At 52.5% G+C, this 15328-nt stretch overlaps 8 protein-coding genes across 8 annotated transcripts; 4 read left to right on the top strand and 4 right to left on the bottom strand.

Annotated features, from left to right (window-relative positions):
- Positions 1-579: 579 nt before the first annotated feature.
- On the top strand, positions 580-2281 carry M409DRAFT_71511 (uncharacterized protein; the record flags this gene model as incomplete). The annotated part of the gene is made up of 2 exons (XM_033819204.1): positions 580-1965; positions 2018-2281. The coding sequence occupies 2 exons, from the start codon at positions 580-582 to the stop codon at positions 2279-2281; spliced, it is 1650 nt and encodes a 549-aa protein (XP_033659542.1).
- A 1023-nt stretch (positions 2282-3304) lies between these two features.
- Positions 3305-3947, bottom strand: M409DRAFT_30818 (uncharacterized protein; the record flags this gene model as incomplete). The annotated part of the gene is made up of 3 exons (XM_033810084.1): positions 3305-3602; positions 3679-3785; positions 3885-3947. The coding sequence occupies 3 exons, from the start codon at positions 3945-3947 to the stop codon at positions 3305-3307; spliced, it is 468 nt and encodes a 155-aa protein (XP_033659543.1).
- Positions 3948-4174: 227 nt separating this feature from the next.
- M409DRAFT_71513 (uncharacterized protein) lies at positions 4175-5782 on the top strand (the record flags this gene model as incomplete). Its single annotated transcript, XM_033819205.1, has 2 exons — positions 4175-4807; positions 5285-5782. 2 exons carry the CDS (start codon positions 4175-4177, stop codon positions 5780-5782), a joined length of 1131 nt encoding a protein of 376 aa, XP_033659544.1.
- Positions 5783-5871: 89 nt separating this feature from the next.
- On the bottom strand, positions 5872-7605 carry M409DRAFT_61443 (uncharacterized protein; the record flags this gene model as incomplete). The annotated part of the gene is made up of 1 exon (XM_033814765.1): positions 5872-7605. One exon carries the CDS (start codon positions 7603-7605, stop codon positions 5872-5874), a length of 1734 nt encoding a protein of 577 aa, XP_033659545.1.
- Positions 7606-8164: 559 nt separating this feature from the next.
- M409DRAFT_71515 (uncharacterized protein) lies at positions 8165-9388 on the top strand (the record flags this gene model as incomplete). The annotated part of the gene is made up of 1 exon (XM_033819206.1): positions 8165-9388. One exon carries the CDS (start codon positions 8165-8167, stop codon positions 9386-9388), a length of 1224 nt encoding a protein of 407 aa, XP_033659546.1.
- Positions 9389-9549: 161 nt separating this feature from the next.
- On the bottom strand, positions 9550-9915 carry M409DRAFT_30822 (uncharacterized protein; the record flags this gene model as incomplete). Its single annotated transcript, XM_033810085.1, has 1 exon — positions 9550-9915. One exon carries the CDS (start codon positions 9913-9915, stop codon positions 9550-9552), a length of 366 nt encoding a protein of 121 aa, XP_033659547.1.
- Positions 9916-11378: 1463 nt separating this feature from the next.
- M409DRAFT_71516 (uncharacterized protein) lies at positions 11379-12584 on the top strand (the record flags this gene model as incomplete). Its single annotated transcript, XM_033819207.1, has 2 exons — positions 11379-11443; positions 11498-12584. 2 exons carry the CDS (start codon positions 11379-11381, stop codon positions 12582-12584), a joined length of 1152 nt encoding a protein of 383 aa, XP_033659548.1.
- Positions 12585-12929: 345 nt separating this feature from the next.
- On the bottom strand, positions 12930-14734 carry M409DRAFT_30824 (uncharacterized protein; the record flags this gene model as incomplete). Its single annotated transcript, XM_033810086.1, has 2 exons — positions 12930-14602; positions 14650-14734. 2 exons carry the CDS (start codon positions 14732-14734, stop codon positions 12930-12932), a joined length of 1758 nt encoding a protein of 585 aa, XP_033659549.1.
- Between the last annotated feature and the right edge of the window lie 594 nt (positions 14735-15328).

A 15328-nucleotide genomic window follows, 5' to 3' on the forward strand; every position in this document is an offset into this window, starting at 1 on the left:
TTATACTAGTACTCGCTTTAAGGTCCTCTCGAATCGTCTTATAAGGTACTCGCTAGGCTATTTATTCTTCGATCTAGTTACGCTAGTTTTCGAGTCTAAAAGACGTAAGTATAATAATAGTATACTAGACGATATATATAGTATTTTAAGGTATTTTAGTAGAAGGAATAAAGGTATTAGGACTAAAGGAAACGGAGAAAGAGTAGTAGAAGGTAGGTAAGTGCTCGCTTAGCTAAGGTTAAGTAGGTTAAGAGTTTGTTAAGTCTGGCCGACCCTAGATAAGGTTGGGGCTTGGAGCTAGGCTAGATTCGGGCATGATGTCGTCCGTTGCTCAGGCACCGTGACGCCGCCTCATGACCTTGCTGAGCTGTTTCGCCCTCTCTTGCTTCCTCTCTCTCCTCAAGCCATCTCGACTTCGCTGTCTGGTCCATCAAACCCACCAGCAGCTTCATTAGAATCTTCCCTATCTCAATCGATTGTTTCGTTTCTGTTTCCCCGCCACCAACACAGCTCGATCTCAGCACCATCTCCGTTGGGAAAGCTGTCGCCTGATCAAGCGATCGACCCAGTACCATCGCCATGAAGGTCGCCGCATCGGCGCTCCTCGTCGGAGCAGCTGTTGCCGCCGTCCCGCAGCAGCAACAGCCTCTGATCCCAGCGTCGCTCCAAGAGACGTTCAAATCCGCCGGCGATAAGGCCTCGTCTTGGTCCAAGCCATTGAAGAACCTCCAGCATGAGCTCAAGCATCTCACCGAAGAAGCCCGGCAGGTCTGGGATGAAGTGGCGATGATGTTCCCAGAGAGCATGAGCCAGGCGTCGTTCTTCAGCCTGCCCAAGAAGCACACTCGCAAGCACGATAGCGAGTGGGATTTCATCACCAAGGGCCAGGACGTTCAAGAGCTGTACACGACCAACTCCAAGGGCGAGAAAGAGCGCGAAATTGATGGTCATCTTGAGGCTTTCAACCTGCGCACCAAGAAGGTTGACCCAGCTAGCCTTGGCGTTGACAAGGTCAAGCAGTATTCTGGATACTTGGACAACGAAGAGGACGACAAGCATCTCTTTTACTGGTTCTTTGAATCGCGCAATGACCCTAAGAACGATCCTGTTGTTCTTTGGTTGAACGGTGGCCCTGGCTGCTCTTCGCTGACTGGTCTTTTCATGGAGCTTGGCCCGTCTTTCATCAATGCAAAGATCGAGACTGAGTACAACCCAGCCAGCTGGAACGCCAATGCTTCGGTCATCTTCTTGGATCAGCCAGTGAACGTTGGTTACTCCTACTCGAGCAGCAGCGTCTCGAACACCGTTGCCGCCGGCAAGGATGTGTATGCCCTCTTGACTCTCTTCTTCAAGGAGTTCCCAGAGTACGCCAAGCAGCCATTCCACATCTCTGGCGAGTCGTACGCTGGACACTATATTCCTGTCTTCGCTTCTGAGATCCTCTCGCACAAGAAGCGCAACATCAACCTCCAATCCGTCCTTATCGGAAACGGTCTTACTGATGGATACACCCAGTACGAGTACTACCGCCCAATGGCCTGTGGTGAGGGCGCATGGCCCGCTGTCCTCGATGAGCAGGAGTGCCAGAGCATGGACAACTCTCTCCCACGCTGCCAGAGCTTGATCGAGAACTGCTACAACAGCGAGTCTGTGTGGACTTGCGTTCCAGCCAGCATCTATTGTAACAACGCCCTCATCGGACCATACCAGCGTACCGGCCAGAACCCATACGATGTCCGCGAGAAGTGCAAGGGTGGCAACCTTTGCTACGACGAACTCAACTGGATTCAGGACTGGCTCAACAAGGACAAGGTCAAGAAGGCCCTCGGTGTTGAGATCGATGAGTACGAGTCCTGCAACATGCAGATTAACCAGAACTTCCTCTTCAATGGTGACTGGATGAAGCCATATCACCGTCTGGTGCCCGGAATTCTCAAGGAGATCCCTGTCCTCATCTACGCAGGTGTAAGTAACATCTCAACTTCACCAGAGGCTTCAAAACTAACCAATTGAGTAGGACGCAGATTATATCTGTAACGGCCTCGGAAATCGCGCCTGGACGGAGGCATTGGAGTGGCCAGGACAGAAGGCATACTCCAAGGCTCCTCTCGAGGACCTCAAGCTCCAGGAAGATGGTAGCAAGATCGGTGCAGTCAAGTCCTCCGGCAACTTCACCTTCATCAGCATTCACGCTGCAGGCCACATGGTTCCTCATGACCAGCCTCCTGCTTCCCTTGACATGCTGAACAGGTGGTTGGACGGTGAATGGATCGAGTCCTAAGCAGAGGATATAGGATGTCAAGGAGGAATGGATCACAATCGCACCTGTATCTGTACGGTGTATACTTACGACGGGAATGGCGGACTGAGAATGGAAATGCTGTCATGGCTATAGAGAAAAGGCTCTTGGGTGGATAGGTCAGAGACTGAACTTGCTCCTTTAGTCTGTACGCTATGCAATGAATTAAATCAACCTATAACACGACATTCTTCAACGGTCACTCTCCAAACGAACGAAGTAATTCAGTTTCGCCCTGTGCCTTAATGTGGCGGAGTCCTGCACGCCCAGCTACAGCCATGTGCCCGAGCAGATACTGGACCACACCCCCAAAAGCGGTCCGCCTTTTACACCAACGTTCTGGAAGCGTAGCAGTCGGCACTGGTATAGACTCGTTCTCAAGTCGCACTCGGCTCTTGCTGTCCTCCTACTCTACACGGTCTATTCGGAATAGCACGAGTAATGCCCCTTGAGAGGACTTTCATTGTGTCGAATAGGTGTGGCAGTTGACAATACGCTTGTATCTATTACTCTCCAAAAGTGACCATAATTTCACTCGCATTGCAGGTTTGTTACAAAGCTTGCGAGTAATGGGAATGGATGCTCCATTTTGAGCAGAGGACTCTAGGAAACATTGGCGTACATAGCCGTTACATGGCGCTGTCGCGATTAGAACCCATCTACGCATGGTTGGAGATGATTTTGGGTGTGGGCTGTCGTGATGCTGAACGCTCAATGCTGTCTCAGAGCTCGACGTAGCCGCTCTCAATCAGTCAGTATTAGACGATTACGACGCATCTTCGCTCATCACCACACAGAAGCACATGTCGAACAGTACGAAGAAAGTGGTATCCCTCATTGAACTTGATGACTTGATTCTGTTTTGTGGCCGAGCTATCTCAGCATGCCCACGGTGAGCGGACTGCTATAGCACCACCAATGCATGCATGATAGTACGCCCCAAAGCCATCTGCCTGATGAAGACGCCGTTCCCACCATCGTCGCACCATAATAACTCGCACACCCTTATCCCTTCTTCTTGCTGACACCGACAGTCCTGCCGCGACGGCCAGTGGTCTTGCTGTGCTGGCCACGGACGCGGAGGCCCCAGTAGTGGCGGAGACCTCTGTGGGCCCGGATCTTCTTCAGTCGCTCCAAATCGTCACGGAGCTTGCTGTCCACGCCGTTGGCGAGGACCTGGTTGTCCTTGCCGTCCACAATGTCGCGCTGTCGGTTGAGGAACCAGGTGGGGATCTTGTACTGGGTTGGGTTCTGAATGATGGTGACGATGCGCTCGAGTTCTTCGGAGGTAAGCTCGCCGGCGCTGTAGGAAGCATCGTTAGTATGTTTCGGGGTCGAGATCGATGAGATTTGTGTGCGCTGGGTTGAGGGAGATGTACCGCTTGTTGAGATCCACATCGGCCTTCTTGCAGACCAAGTTGCTGTATCGGCGACCGACACCCTTGATCTTGGTCAAGGCGTACATGACCTTCTGCTTGCCATCGACCTGTCACATGCCCGTCAGTCTCTGTCCCATACCACCTCGTCGTCCAAGCCTCGTGTGACCGGGTGTTTGGCGCGGGTTCGCAGGCGGGAATATACGCACGTTGGTGTTGAGGAGACGCAAGATGAACTGGAAGTTCGACTTCTCGCCGGAGACGAGCGACATCTTTGCGGTTTGGCGGTTGGGCGATGTCCTGGCGATGGAGTGTCGTTGTCTTCGCTGCGGCGGCTTGAATTTGCAAGACGGCAGTGCGGGAGACGTCTAGGGCTTGGCGACGCCTTTCCTTTTCGATCGACTCAAAGCTTCGCCGAAGCTCAACCGATCGACTCCTCCAACCTCAACTTTGTTCGCTCCCTGCATCACTCTACTTTCAAGTTCACGCCAGATCGCAGATGGTACCCACTCCAAAGGCATCGAAACTGCTTCAGCTGCCCGCCGAGCTCCGTTTGCTCATACTGGAGCATGTTTTCGCTCACGAACGCAGCCCAATAGCCATTGGCCTGCCGTCCGCCCCGTGGCAAGGGAAACCTCAGAGATACCACCCGCCAATATCCGAAGTCTGCAGCACGCTCCGAAAGGAGTCCTTACCATTGTTCTATGAAGATTGTGTGGTCATCCTACTGCTCCGATTCCGCGAGGGACGCGGTCAAGTACGGCACTGGATCCGGCATGTGTACTCCAACCCGGCCATGTGTACGAGAGTACGAAAGGTCCGATTGCAGTACTTCGAGGAATGTCACAGATCTACTGCAGTCGACCTCGACATGCAAGAACTCGTCATGCGCAACAAGAACAGCTGGTTGCATCCATTGACAGGTCGCCCGCTCAGACTGCTCGGACAAATAGAAAGTGCACTGTCAGAGGAGCGAACCTTGCCGCAGGCATCTCACACAGACAAAGCAACCCTGTTGCAACACCTGATAAGTATCATGACAGCACCTCTCAAGATGTCACGCTTGATGCGACAAGAAAGCATGGCGAATCTACGGCTTCACGGATACACGGATTTTGACCTCCGTTTTGAGGTAATCAGCATCATATCAGTATCGTGATGCCTGTAAGCACCAGGCTATTCCTTGGAACATCCCTTGAGTTAATCTTGTCCGCTGTCCGACGCCGGGCTATGTCAACGACAAGTCAGCCCTCCGCTCATATACAGGGCCGTCTCCTCGAAGAAATCTTTATAGCAATATAGTCCTCCTTCAACAATCAATGTCACGTGGGCCTTGCGCTATCCCAAAATGATGCATCAAGGGATCGTCTATCCAAGCTCCAGCACCTGCATTCGAGCTCATCTCCCCGACAATGGATTGGAAAACGTGATCGATCACGAATTTGAACCCAGATACAATCCACATCGACATTGCGACTCCTCCGATCTCGAAACCGATATTCTAACCCTCGTATCTCAAAGAAAGTCCCGCAGAATGACTCCCTCACGATTCCTAGCTCTACCAGCCGAGCTCCGTCTCGAGATATACGAGCACGCCTTGCAAGAACAGTATCCACTGGGAGCTGGAGGTTCCTACAACCTCTCCGTCCTGGCGCCCAAGATATTCGGCGGCGATGCGGCGAAGCAATGCACTCAATCTTCGCTTCTTCGAGTATCACGACAACTCCGGCGCGAGACGCTAGCCATGTTCTATCGCCTCAACACATTCATCCTGGCTGTCCATTATCGTCGAGCTCGAGCTGAAGTCGATAGGTGGATCGACGTCATCTCATCGCAACCCGATATCAGCATGAATCTGAGGACCGTTACAATCAAGCACCGGTTCGGGATCTTGGACTTTCGAGGCACGATTGACTTCGACCTCCACAAGTTCGTGATCATTGGACCCAAGCTCTGGTACAACGCCATACCGCCGTTGATCAGGAAGGAGGTCGAAAGCATCATCGACGAGGCCCACGCGACGGAACGAACACACGATGTGATTGCGAGCACTTTGAGACGTCTGGTTGATGTGCTGGGCGTAGAGCCGCCAACAACATCCCCTTGAATTACAACGCCAGACACCACGCTTCGCTAAGCTACGCTACACTACAGCAAATCGCTCCAAACAGTTCGGCCGTCATGCTTTCCAACTTCTCATGCCTCGCAGGTTTCGTCAAGCACCTCGTGACCACGCTGAAACAAGCGTACTGCAGATGCCGGATTGTCACAAGTCTCGACGGATTGCATGTCAGTAGCTTGGTCCGCATCGTCTGACATTGTGCTCTCCAAGTCTGTGGCCGGCTCTGGAGTCGTCGCGATCGGACTGGATACACTCTTTTCTGTCAAAGCAATATCGACAATGCTGGCATTGACTTCGACCGCAGCACTGGCTTCATCTTCAGCTCGGGATTCACTCGTATCCAACTGTACAGGCTCTGACTTGTTCAACTCGCAGACCGGAGGTAACGAAGATATCTCAAGTGTCGGAGATACCAATGCCGCTCTCAAGCTCAACCACATTGCAAGAACCGCGAGCCCGAAGATGGCGATATTGCGTTTGTCCTTGGCAAGCAGGAAGATATAGTTCTTCAGCAGCAGTGATAAAGGGACGTCTTTCGCTCGATACACTTGCGGCAAGTCGGCATGAGGATCCTCTGGTTCAGGTGTCTCTTGAGGTGCTGCCGAGATCATGGGAGGTGGTGGCAGCGCCGCCTGCGCTGGTTCGCGAATTGGGTCACTGGGACTTTCCACATTCAAGGTCTCGTCCACATCTTCTTGCTCCATCCTTGCATCCAGCTGGCGACGAAGATCCTCTCCGATCCAAGGCAAAATCTCGACATCCACCCTCTCCATTTCAGACCAAGCAGCTGCCCATGCTGATGCCCGCATAAGTCCGTTGGCAGCAAACACTCTGATATTCCACCTGCTTCCGCTGGATCCATGAACAGGGCGTGCAGTCTTCAAGTGGTGCCTGCAAGTTATGCACAGCTCTCCATCGGAGTCGACACTGGAACCGACACCTGAATCGCTGTGCAGGCTGCCCTCCTCTGATGATGCGGAAGAAATTGAGTCTCGAGCACGGAAATGTCCACACTTGGTCACTCGCTCCTTGCGAAGTTCTAGAGCCTCCAGCAAACGTTCCTCTAGCAGTTCGTACTCTTCCCTTGGGTGTGGGATCAGTATTCCTCGCTGAAGAATAGTCTCCGTGACCTTCGACCGCAGCCGTTGCAGGTTGTCCAATGTACTCTGTGGCAGAACCTCCTGCATCGCCTCCATACTCCATCTTAGCTCCACCGGAAGCAGAGAGACATGCAGCAATACCAACGGATATTCCTTCTTTTCCACTTCCACGCACTCCTCATACTGGCTCCTTCGCGATCGTGGACTGCCTTTGACGCTGGACCGTGCCGACCGCGGCGTACCAGATCGTGACTGCGAATGAAGAGCTGACCTTCGAGGGCTGCGTTCGAATGGGATAGGTGAAGTCATCTGCATCCGTCGGACAGACTCTGGCCGGCGAAACGAAGGTCGGATCATCGGTGGTGTGTAGGGTTTGTGCATGGGCAATGACCTTTCCTGGTCTGTATCGGTCGATGACTCTGGCAGAGATGAGACAGAGGTGGAAGTAATAGCAGACTCTCGGCGCTCGTCGTCGGTCACCTCCACCGCCTCCTCGATGTCCTCCAGTTCACTCCCATCACTGACCGCCTCATCGCACCTCCGCTCCGTGAACACATCATCATCCCCCTCTTCTTCTTCATCAATGGCTTCCTGCCGGGCTCTCACAGCGTCGTCAAAAGAAGGTTGGTAGGATTCATCGGAATCTGGGGTCGGAATGCCAGCGTCCTCGTAGATAGCGAAATGTTTCGACTTGCTTGGCCGCGCCATTTGCGCGAGACCCGTGGTACAAGCAAACCGCAGCGTCGTCTTCTCCTCATAAACTCATCGTCTTTTCTCGAGATCGCGGTTCGCAACGGTGCTGCTGCTCTCTAATAAGAAGTTGGGTGAGGTCTTGGTGGGGTGAGCGGTCTGTTTACTCGCTCGTTGCCCGGCAACGGCTCTGCGTCCTTGCACCCCTCTACCGACGGCACTTCTTTGACTTCTCCTTCCTCATGCCCATGATCCTCACATTATTCGAATTTGCAATCACGCCTCGAGACAATAACTCAGCCCATGTCATAGCAGCCATCGACCTTCCAAAGGCGGTACAGGATGCTCGTGGGTTTGGGAGGTGCATTTCTAAGCCAGAGGCGCTACGTGAGGAGATCGTCCTCAGCTTCTCGTAGCTCGTGAGCAGGGCCAGGTATAGTATTGATCAATGATGTCTTCGATTGTGAGAGATCTATTCATCAACAAGTACTCAGCGTCCATTGCAAGATTCACAGCTCTTTGACTTGCGAGAGACATCTACACATCAATCCCTGGAGGACAGGCACACATCCAGCCAATGGCGCCAATCACGACTCCAAAATCCGTCATAATAGTCGGAGGGTCACTAGGTGGCCTGATGCATGCTTTGACTCTTCTTTCTTTACCTTCGCCGCCAAAGGTCCGGATCTTGGAGCGCTCACCCACAGCACTACTTCACAACCAAGGAGCCGGCGTAGTGGCCGGAAACGAAACACAAGTCTTCTTTTCAGAATACGTCAAACCTGGGAAGGAGATTGCCATCACAAGCGGTCTACGACATTATCTTGATCGTGATGGCAAGATTATTCCCGACAGTGTGGAGCATCGGCAGCAACGGATGACTTCGTGGGATTTGTTGTATCACTTGCTGCGATGGAGAGTGGAAGGACTGGAGAGCAGCTATGTTGAGGGTCTTGGGGCTAATGAGGGGCCTAAGGCAACTTATAATAACGGCTGCACTGTCAAGGAGATTGAGAACGTACCGGGTGGCGTCAAAGTGACTTGGACCGACAGAGACCGCGGCGAGCAGACGGATCTCGTCGATCTGGTCATTGCTGCAGATGGAGCCTCGTCAACAATCCGACGGCTACTACAACCAGATGTGGAGCGTAAATACGCTGGCTACGTCGCATGGCGAGGCACAGTGCCGGAGGATCAGCTATCGCCGGAAGCAATAAAGGTTTTCATCGAGAAATTCACCTTCTTCCACTCCGAAGCGATTCAATCACTCGGCTACCTCATTCCAGGCCAAGATGGTACTACTGAGCCCGGCAAAAGACTCTTCAACTGGGTCTGGTACTGCAACTACGAAGAAGGCGGTCACGATCTCGAAGAGCTCATGACCGATGTCAATGGCCGACGCCACGCGATCACGCTTCCCGTGGATACGATGCAGCCGCAAGTTTGGGAGAAGCAAAAATCACACGCGAAGAGAGTCCTACCTCCTCAATACGCTGAGGCGGTTGAAAAGACCGAGCATCCGTTCATCCAAGCCATCACCGATGTTATCAGCCCAACAAATCGCTTCTACGATGGCAAAGTGCTATTAGTCGGTGACGCGCTAGCTGGCTTTCGGCCACATACGGCGGCTTCAACTGGTCAAGCTGCTTGTGATGCTATCATGCTTGACCGGTTACTCAGGGGCGAGATTTCGGCGGGTGAGTACGATACTGAGGTTATGGACTTTGCGACTAGGGTTCAGAGATCTGGTGTTGTGATGGGAGATCGAAGTCAGTTTGGTCGGCATCCTTTTGCTTCTTGATTGAGATGCTGAGAATCGTACACATTATTCGGCCGTCATAACATTTTCTACCAGAATCAAGCATCAACCAGTCAGATCACGCTTTCACCCACGATACCAGAGCCTGTCCCCGTCTACCTCCAAACGCCAAACATCGGCCCACCCATCCATCCACCATTCCCTCACGAAGACCGCCTCAACATCATCGAAATCCGCATAACTTCCCACGAGTACTTATGCAACTCAACCCTCAACCCCGTAACAGCCGCGCGAGTCCACAAAGAATTCTGCTGACAAGCCGTGGCCCGATCCGAAAAGCCCACCAGCCATCGCGCCAGAGCGACCATGCTCTCGAGGAGATTGTCGATGCCCTTAGTGTGTTCTTTGCAGTCGGCGGGGCTTCGGAGTTCCATGAACCGGGGGAGGTTTTCGAGCGTGCAGATGCCTTCGCGGAAGCGGCTGCGGACTTGGTCGAAGAGGATGGTGGTTTCGGCTTCGTAGATTGGGTTGTGGAGCTCGGATTGCCAGTATGTTGGTGGTGAATCCATTTTGGTGTTCAGGTGCTGGGGAATTGGTTAGGTATGGACATCACCACGTAACTCTTCCGCAACTTACGTCTGTTCGCGTTAAGAAGGTTTCCTGTAGACTTGTTCTCAAGGAAAGATCTCACGCTCAGACAGGTCACAGACACAAAATATTTATCTACCATCAATGTTGATTGCTCGACTGAAACGCGACATGGCAGAGTTCACACGGTACTCGAGCAAACAAACAACAACCATCACGTGGAGATACTGGCCTCGAGTAGCCGTGCTGCTTGACATACGAAAAGTTTGGCAGTGTCAAGAGAGCTGGTGGTTGTTTGTGGTGGGTCTCTGCTCAAACTGTGAGTTTGGAAAGCCGGTTCTCTGGTAGTCGCATTTAGAGTTGCAAGACCTTGGATAGTGTCTCTCCTCCTCAAGACCTGCCCGGTATCGAGCGTAAGACCAAAGCTTTAGGTGACTGTTCCTTTGCAAGAGAAGTAGAAAGGGTACCGGCGAGGTGCGCCCATCAATCCCGTTAATCCCCATAACTCGCAAGCCGTCTTCGCAGCCTGAGGTACGATCAGGGGCTTGGCTGCCTGAAAACGATCGGAAATACCATGACTTGCGCATGACTTCGATAATCGCGTGCGTGAGTCGAGGTCATCTCACGAAGCTCGAGAGTCGTCTCTTATAGACTGGGGAGTTGTCGTGAGCGCACCCTGTCTCATTGTTCGCGTTGCCCTGGCCGTTAACATACTTTCCACGTGGACCCAGCTGTTCGGCGCAAGCCTTGCTGATCGAGAGAAGTCCGGAGTAGCCATTCCGCTCAAAGTGAAAGCATTGATCTGGCTGTGATCTCTCCAAGTCTCCAAGGCGACCACGCTGTCAATCGCACCTTGAGCTGTTCAGATGGCTCGCAAGAGGTGGGATGGGAAGGATGTTACATCTCAGTAAACATTCAAAGTACGTCGTAGATGGAGTGAGGTTGACTGGCGCGACACCACACAAAGCGCACAGACCTCTCGGATCGGCCCCCTTCTTCCGCGAACCTTGTTCATGCCACACTTCACATTCGCTCGCTCACTCCACCTCACTCTCACCTCCCCATCCTCAAGGAACCAAAATCTGCATTGCCGCGTTGGCAGTGCATCCGCCGAGCGAGTGGTGCATCTCCATGCAGTCCGTCTTACAGGCCATTGGCTCCATTAGCAAGCGATGGACGCCGGCAGTGGACTACTGCAAACTGCCTGTGACTCGGCTCCGAACGGGGCTCCATCTGAATGGAGACATTGTTGCCATGATAGAGCCGTGAATACTTGATCGGTGAACCGCTTGAAAAGCGGACGCTCTCTTTTGTGACTTCGCGATCTTCACTAATCGAGTGCGATACACTATTGACCCTAGACGCATCCGCGAGTCGCACACTCTTGGAACGATTCAGCATAAAAGCCGTGATCAACGACTGACATTGTACCTGCAGCGACGCCATGACAGGTAGCCGAGCGAGTGCCGAGCCTACACATCCTGGGAAGCTGGTCGACGTAGAAACACTGTACGACACAGAACTACAGTCCATTCAGTAGACACGGAGCTAACCATTTAGCAGAGAGAAGAACATCGAATCCGAACTTGAAAGCGCTTACAACTGGACTTACGAGAATGGACGTCGATACGCCTCGACCGAACTCGGGAAATACTATATGCCCAACGATGAACCCGAGATTCAAAGACTGAATGAACAGCATTGGATCCTCACTCAAGTCAAAGGCGGCACTCTACATTTCGCACCTCTTCCAGACAAGCACGGACTAAAGATCCTCGACATCGGATGTGGCAGCGGCATATGGTGTCTCCAAATGGCCGAGGACTATCCTTCTGCTTTCATCATTGGCATGGACGTCAGCCCGGTCCAACCAAAGAACAAGCCGGCAAATGTCGAGTGGATCACTCAGGACATGGAATCTGAATGGCGTTACCCGGAGGATTACTTCGACCTTATTCATCTTAGCCTGGTGCATGGATGCGTGGCGGACTGGAACCAGATGATGTCCAAGATCTTGAAGCATCTAGCCCCAGGAGGTTGGGTCGAGCATCAGGAATTTTCGCTTTGCCATCAATATCTCGTGGACGAGGATGACAAACCGCTACCGATGTCCGAGAACATCGATGAGCTACGACCAGTCTTCAAATGGAACCGTCTGCTCGATCAAGCGGCTACAAAGCGAGGCCGTCCGATCCAACTCGGACCGCATCTGAAAACATTCCAAGAAGAAGCCGGCCTCACTCAAGTGAACGAACAAGTGTTCGCGCACAAATACGGCACATGGCCCTCGGACCCGACAGAGCGCTCGTTAGGCGCGAGAACTATGCTTTCGGCGATATCAGGGATGGAAGGGTTCACGACCATACTCTTCACGAAAGTCCTGGGCTGGAATCTGGAAGATACGAAGACCTTTATTGGCGAGGTCAAGCGAGATATGAGAGACGACAGCTTGAGGAAAGTGATGGATTTGCATGTGACGTATGGCCAGAAGCAGAAACCTGGTCATCTTGCTGGTAAATCGAGAGGTGTGCAGAGACCTGCACGGCAAGCCTCAGAGCCTAGAAGTCGATATCTGGAGTTGGGAATAGGGGTCTTGGTTGGTGCCGCGGCTGCGTCTTTGGTGACTGCGTGGTTCATGAGGCGACGATGATCGCAGAGAGACTCAGAGCACTTATTTCTTTACTCCCTGGCTTACTGCACACTTGAATTCTCGTGTTAAGATCGATCTGACTTCCTCGTGCTCTCACTCCCTAGCTTACTGGGTCCTGAACTTTACCTGTTCACTGTACACTACAGTCGGGAGGAAGCCAATTTCAAGTTCTTCCCATTCATAACAAAACAGCTCCGCTTCAGTTATGGTATCTCATCGCTAAAGGAATGCTCTCATAACCATAATCATAATCATAGCCCGTTAAAACCATGCCAATCGCTCGCTCGCCAAACAACATCATCATCCTGCACCCTCATCAAGAAGCACACACTCCCATCTCTTCACCTAAAAAGTCTTGACAACCCCACTCTGCCTCTTCGGCCTCTTAAACCAACTCCACCGATTATTCGAATACATCACCTGCTCCGCAATCGCCTGATCATGCTCCAGCAACCGCTGCTCATAGCCCCTCTCCGCAAAGACATCCTCCTTCATGACCTTCGTCGACACGCGCCCTTTGCCGGAATACTCCCAGTGGACCTGTTTGACACCCCCGGGACTCATGTCGATCTCGTGATTCGGTTCGGCGTGTGAGGCGTGGCCGTCGACGAGCTTCCATCCTTCGAGCGGGCCGCCGGTCGCCGGGAGGAGGCCTTTGCGGCGTTGTGGGTGGTAGGGTTTGATGAGTTTTTGGAGGGTGAGGGTGCGGTAGAGCCAGCGGGAGAATTTCTGGTACCATTCTTGCGGTTCGACTTCCCGGCCTGCGAGGTCCATGCGTGCGCGGACCGAGGAGTGGATGGATTCGTGCGTGTTTTGGAGCATTTGCGTGGTGGAGTACCGGCCGGTTTCGTAGTCGGTTCGCGGGTAGCGGCCGGGCGTTCGGGTTGCTGCGCCGGTGAGGGATTGTGGGAATGTGTTAGAATCATAGACTTTGCCCATGGCCCAGCCGGAGTAGTCCTCTCCTTCTGCTCCGTTCTTGGCGTAGTACTTGCTGGTGTGCTTGAAGCATTGATCGATGAAGTCGTCGTCGAATCGGATCCAGTCGACGGGATCGAAGTCCTTTGCTGCGGGACGACTGTTGCCGGAGAGCTGGTCCATCATCCATGCCAAAGTTATGTTGGCCATACCGTAGTCTTCATATGACCCTCCGCAGTTCGAATGGGCGCCTGGGAACCAGACCTGTTTGACATTAGTCTTGCCGCCATTGTCGAGTTCCCACACGGCCGGTGAGAATGGGAAGCGATGTTCGTCAAGAGCCAGAGCGTGGAAAGCATTATCGATTTTGTCGCTGAGTCTTGTATCATACCAGCGATACTCCTTCACAAACGCCGGCATTGCCAATACACGCTGGAAGAGCGGGTTAATTGGGATTCCAAGAGCGCCCACGGTGTCCCACACGCCAATGCATTTGATCTGAACTTCCTGAGTCAGGCCTAGGGATAGAAGATGCTTAAGGTAGGCTGCCATATAGGTGTCGATCTGATTTTCTTCGGGTGATTGCGGTGGCTTGAGTTTAGGGAGGTTCTTCAGCACGTCTGTCTCTCCAGTAGCTTGAGCGTATACTTGGAAAAACTGTGGCTCATAGCCATCGACGCCAGCGTTCTCCCAATCTTTGAAGCAGTCATAGAAATAGGGCATGGCTTTTCTGGTGAGAATGCCTACAGCGGCGATAAAGCCGCCCAGACTCCGTGCTGTGAATGCCCCTCTGGAGAACCCCATAAGGAAGATTGAATCAGGTTCGCTGATCTCGTCCCTGGGCGAGTAGTTGCTGGCCAGGAAAGCATAGGCTTCGCGGATGTTCTCTGAAAGGCCCATACCAGTGCCTCCACCTAGTAATTGATCGTACAGCCCAAGGCCTGTGCCAATACCAGCTTGGTAGTAGACGATCTGCGGATGCTTGGACTCGTCTTCGGGCAAGATGGCGCGGGCGATCCTTGTTACGTTGGAAGGGGACTGCGGCTTTCCAGGTCGGCCGAACTTGCCCTTGGACCAGCCATTGTCCCTGTCCATCCAAGTACCTATGAAGTATTAGAAATGTCAGATTGATGCTCTTTGAGTTACTCACCATCGCAGCACACGATCAGCTTCTTAGGCAAGCGGACCTGATGCTTCGCCTGTTCATCTGCAATTGAAAGATGTCTCTCCCCCATGGTAGTTATCGAGCGACTCTGGAAGTGTATGTTCCTGTTCAATATCGAGTATCCGAAGGTTGATATCGATCCGGTGTTGCTTTGTTCTCCAAGTTTCTTTGTGAGTAGGCCAACGGTCCCCAAGCAGGCCGTCTGTCTTCTTGTACCGCACGCGATCAAGCCAACAGCAATCCTACTCATCTAACAAAGCAGAGAAGCAAGAAGGACTCAGGTACTCGAAGGGTCACACGGTATATATGTCAGATCACAAATGGACCAACGATCCTGAAGCTTTGACGAGAAGGAGGGCGAACACCTACAGTCAAACCTGGATAACGCAATATTCCGTAGGAACATAACCTCTTTAACGCTATACTTTCAGCTTCAACTTCTAAAATTCGGTGTGAACCTCTTACCTGCCTATATTGCCTTAACCTGATCAATTTATTGGCTAAACCAGGTATCAAAAAGATGCCTTCAGACCGCAAGACACCTGGCCTTTCAGTCTCTTAAAGGAAGGCCCTTCGTCAATATGCACAACAACACCCTCAGCTAACTTAAAAACAACTCCAGCAGTGGTTCTTGAACGAATTCCAGCGCAGTATAACGCAGCCT

The sequence above is a fragment of the Zasmidium cellare genome (assembly GCF_010093935.1).
Source record: "Zasmidium cellare ATCC 36951 unplaced genomic scaffold M409scaffold_74, whole genome shotgun sequence".
NCBI classification, from domain to species: Eukaryota; Fungi; Ascomycota; class Dothideomycetes; order Mycosphaerellales; family Mycosphaerellaceae; genus Zasmidium; species Zasmidium cellare.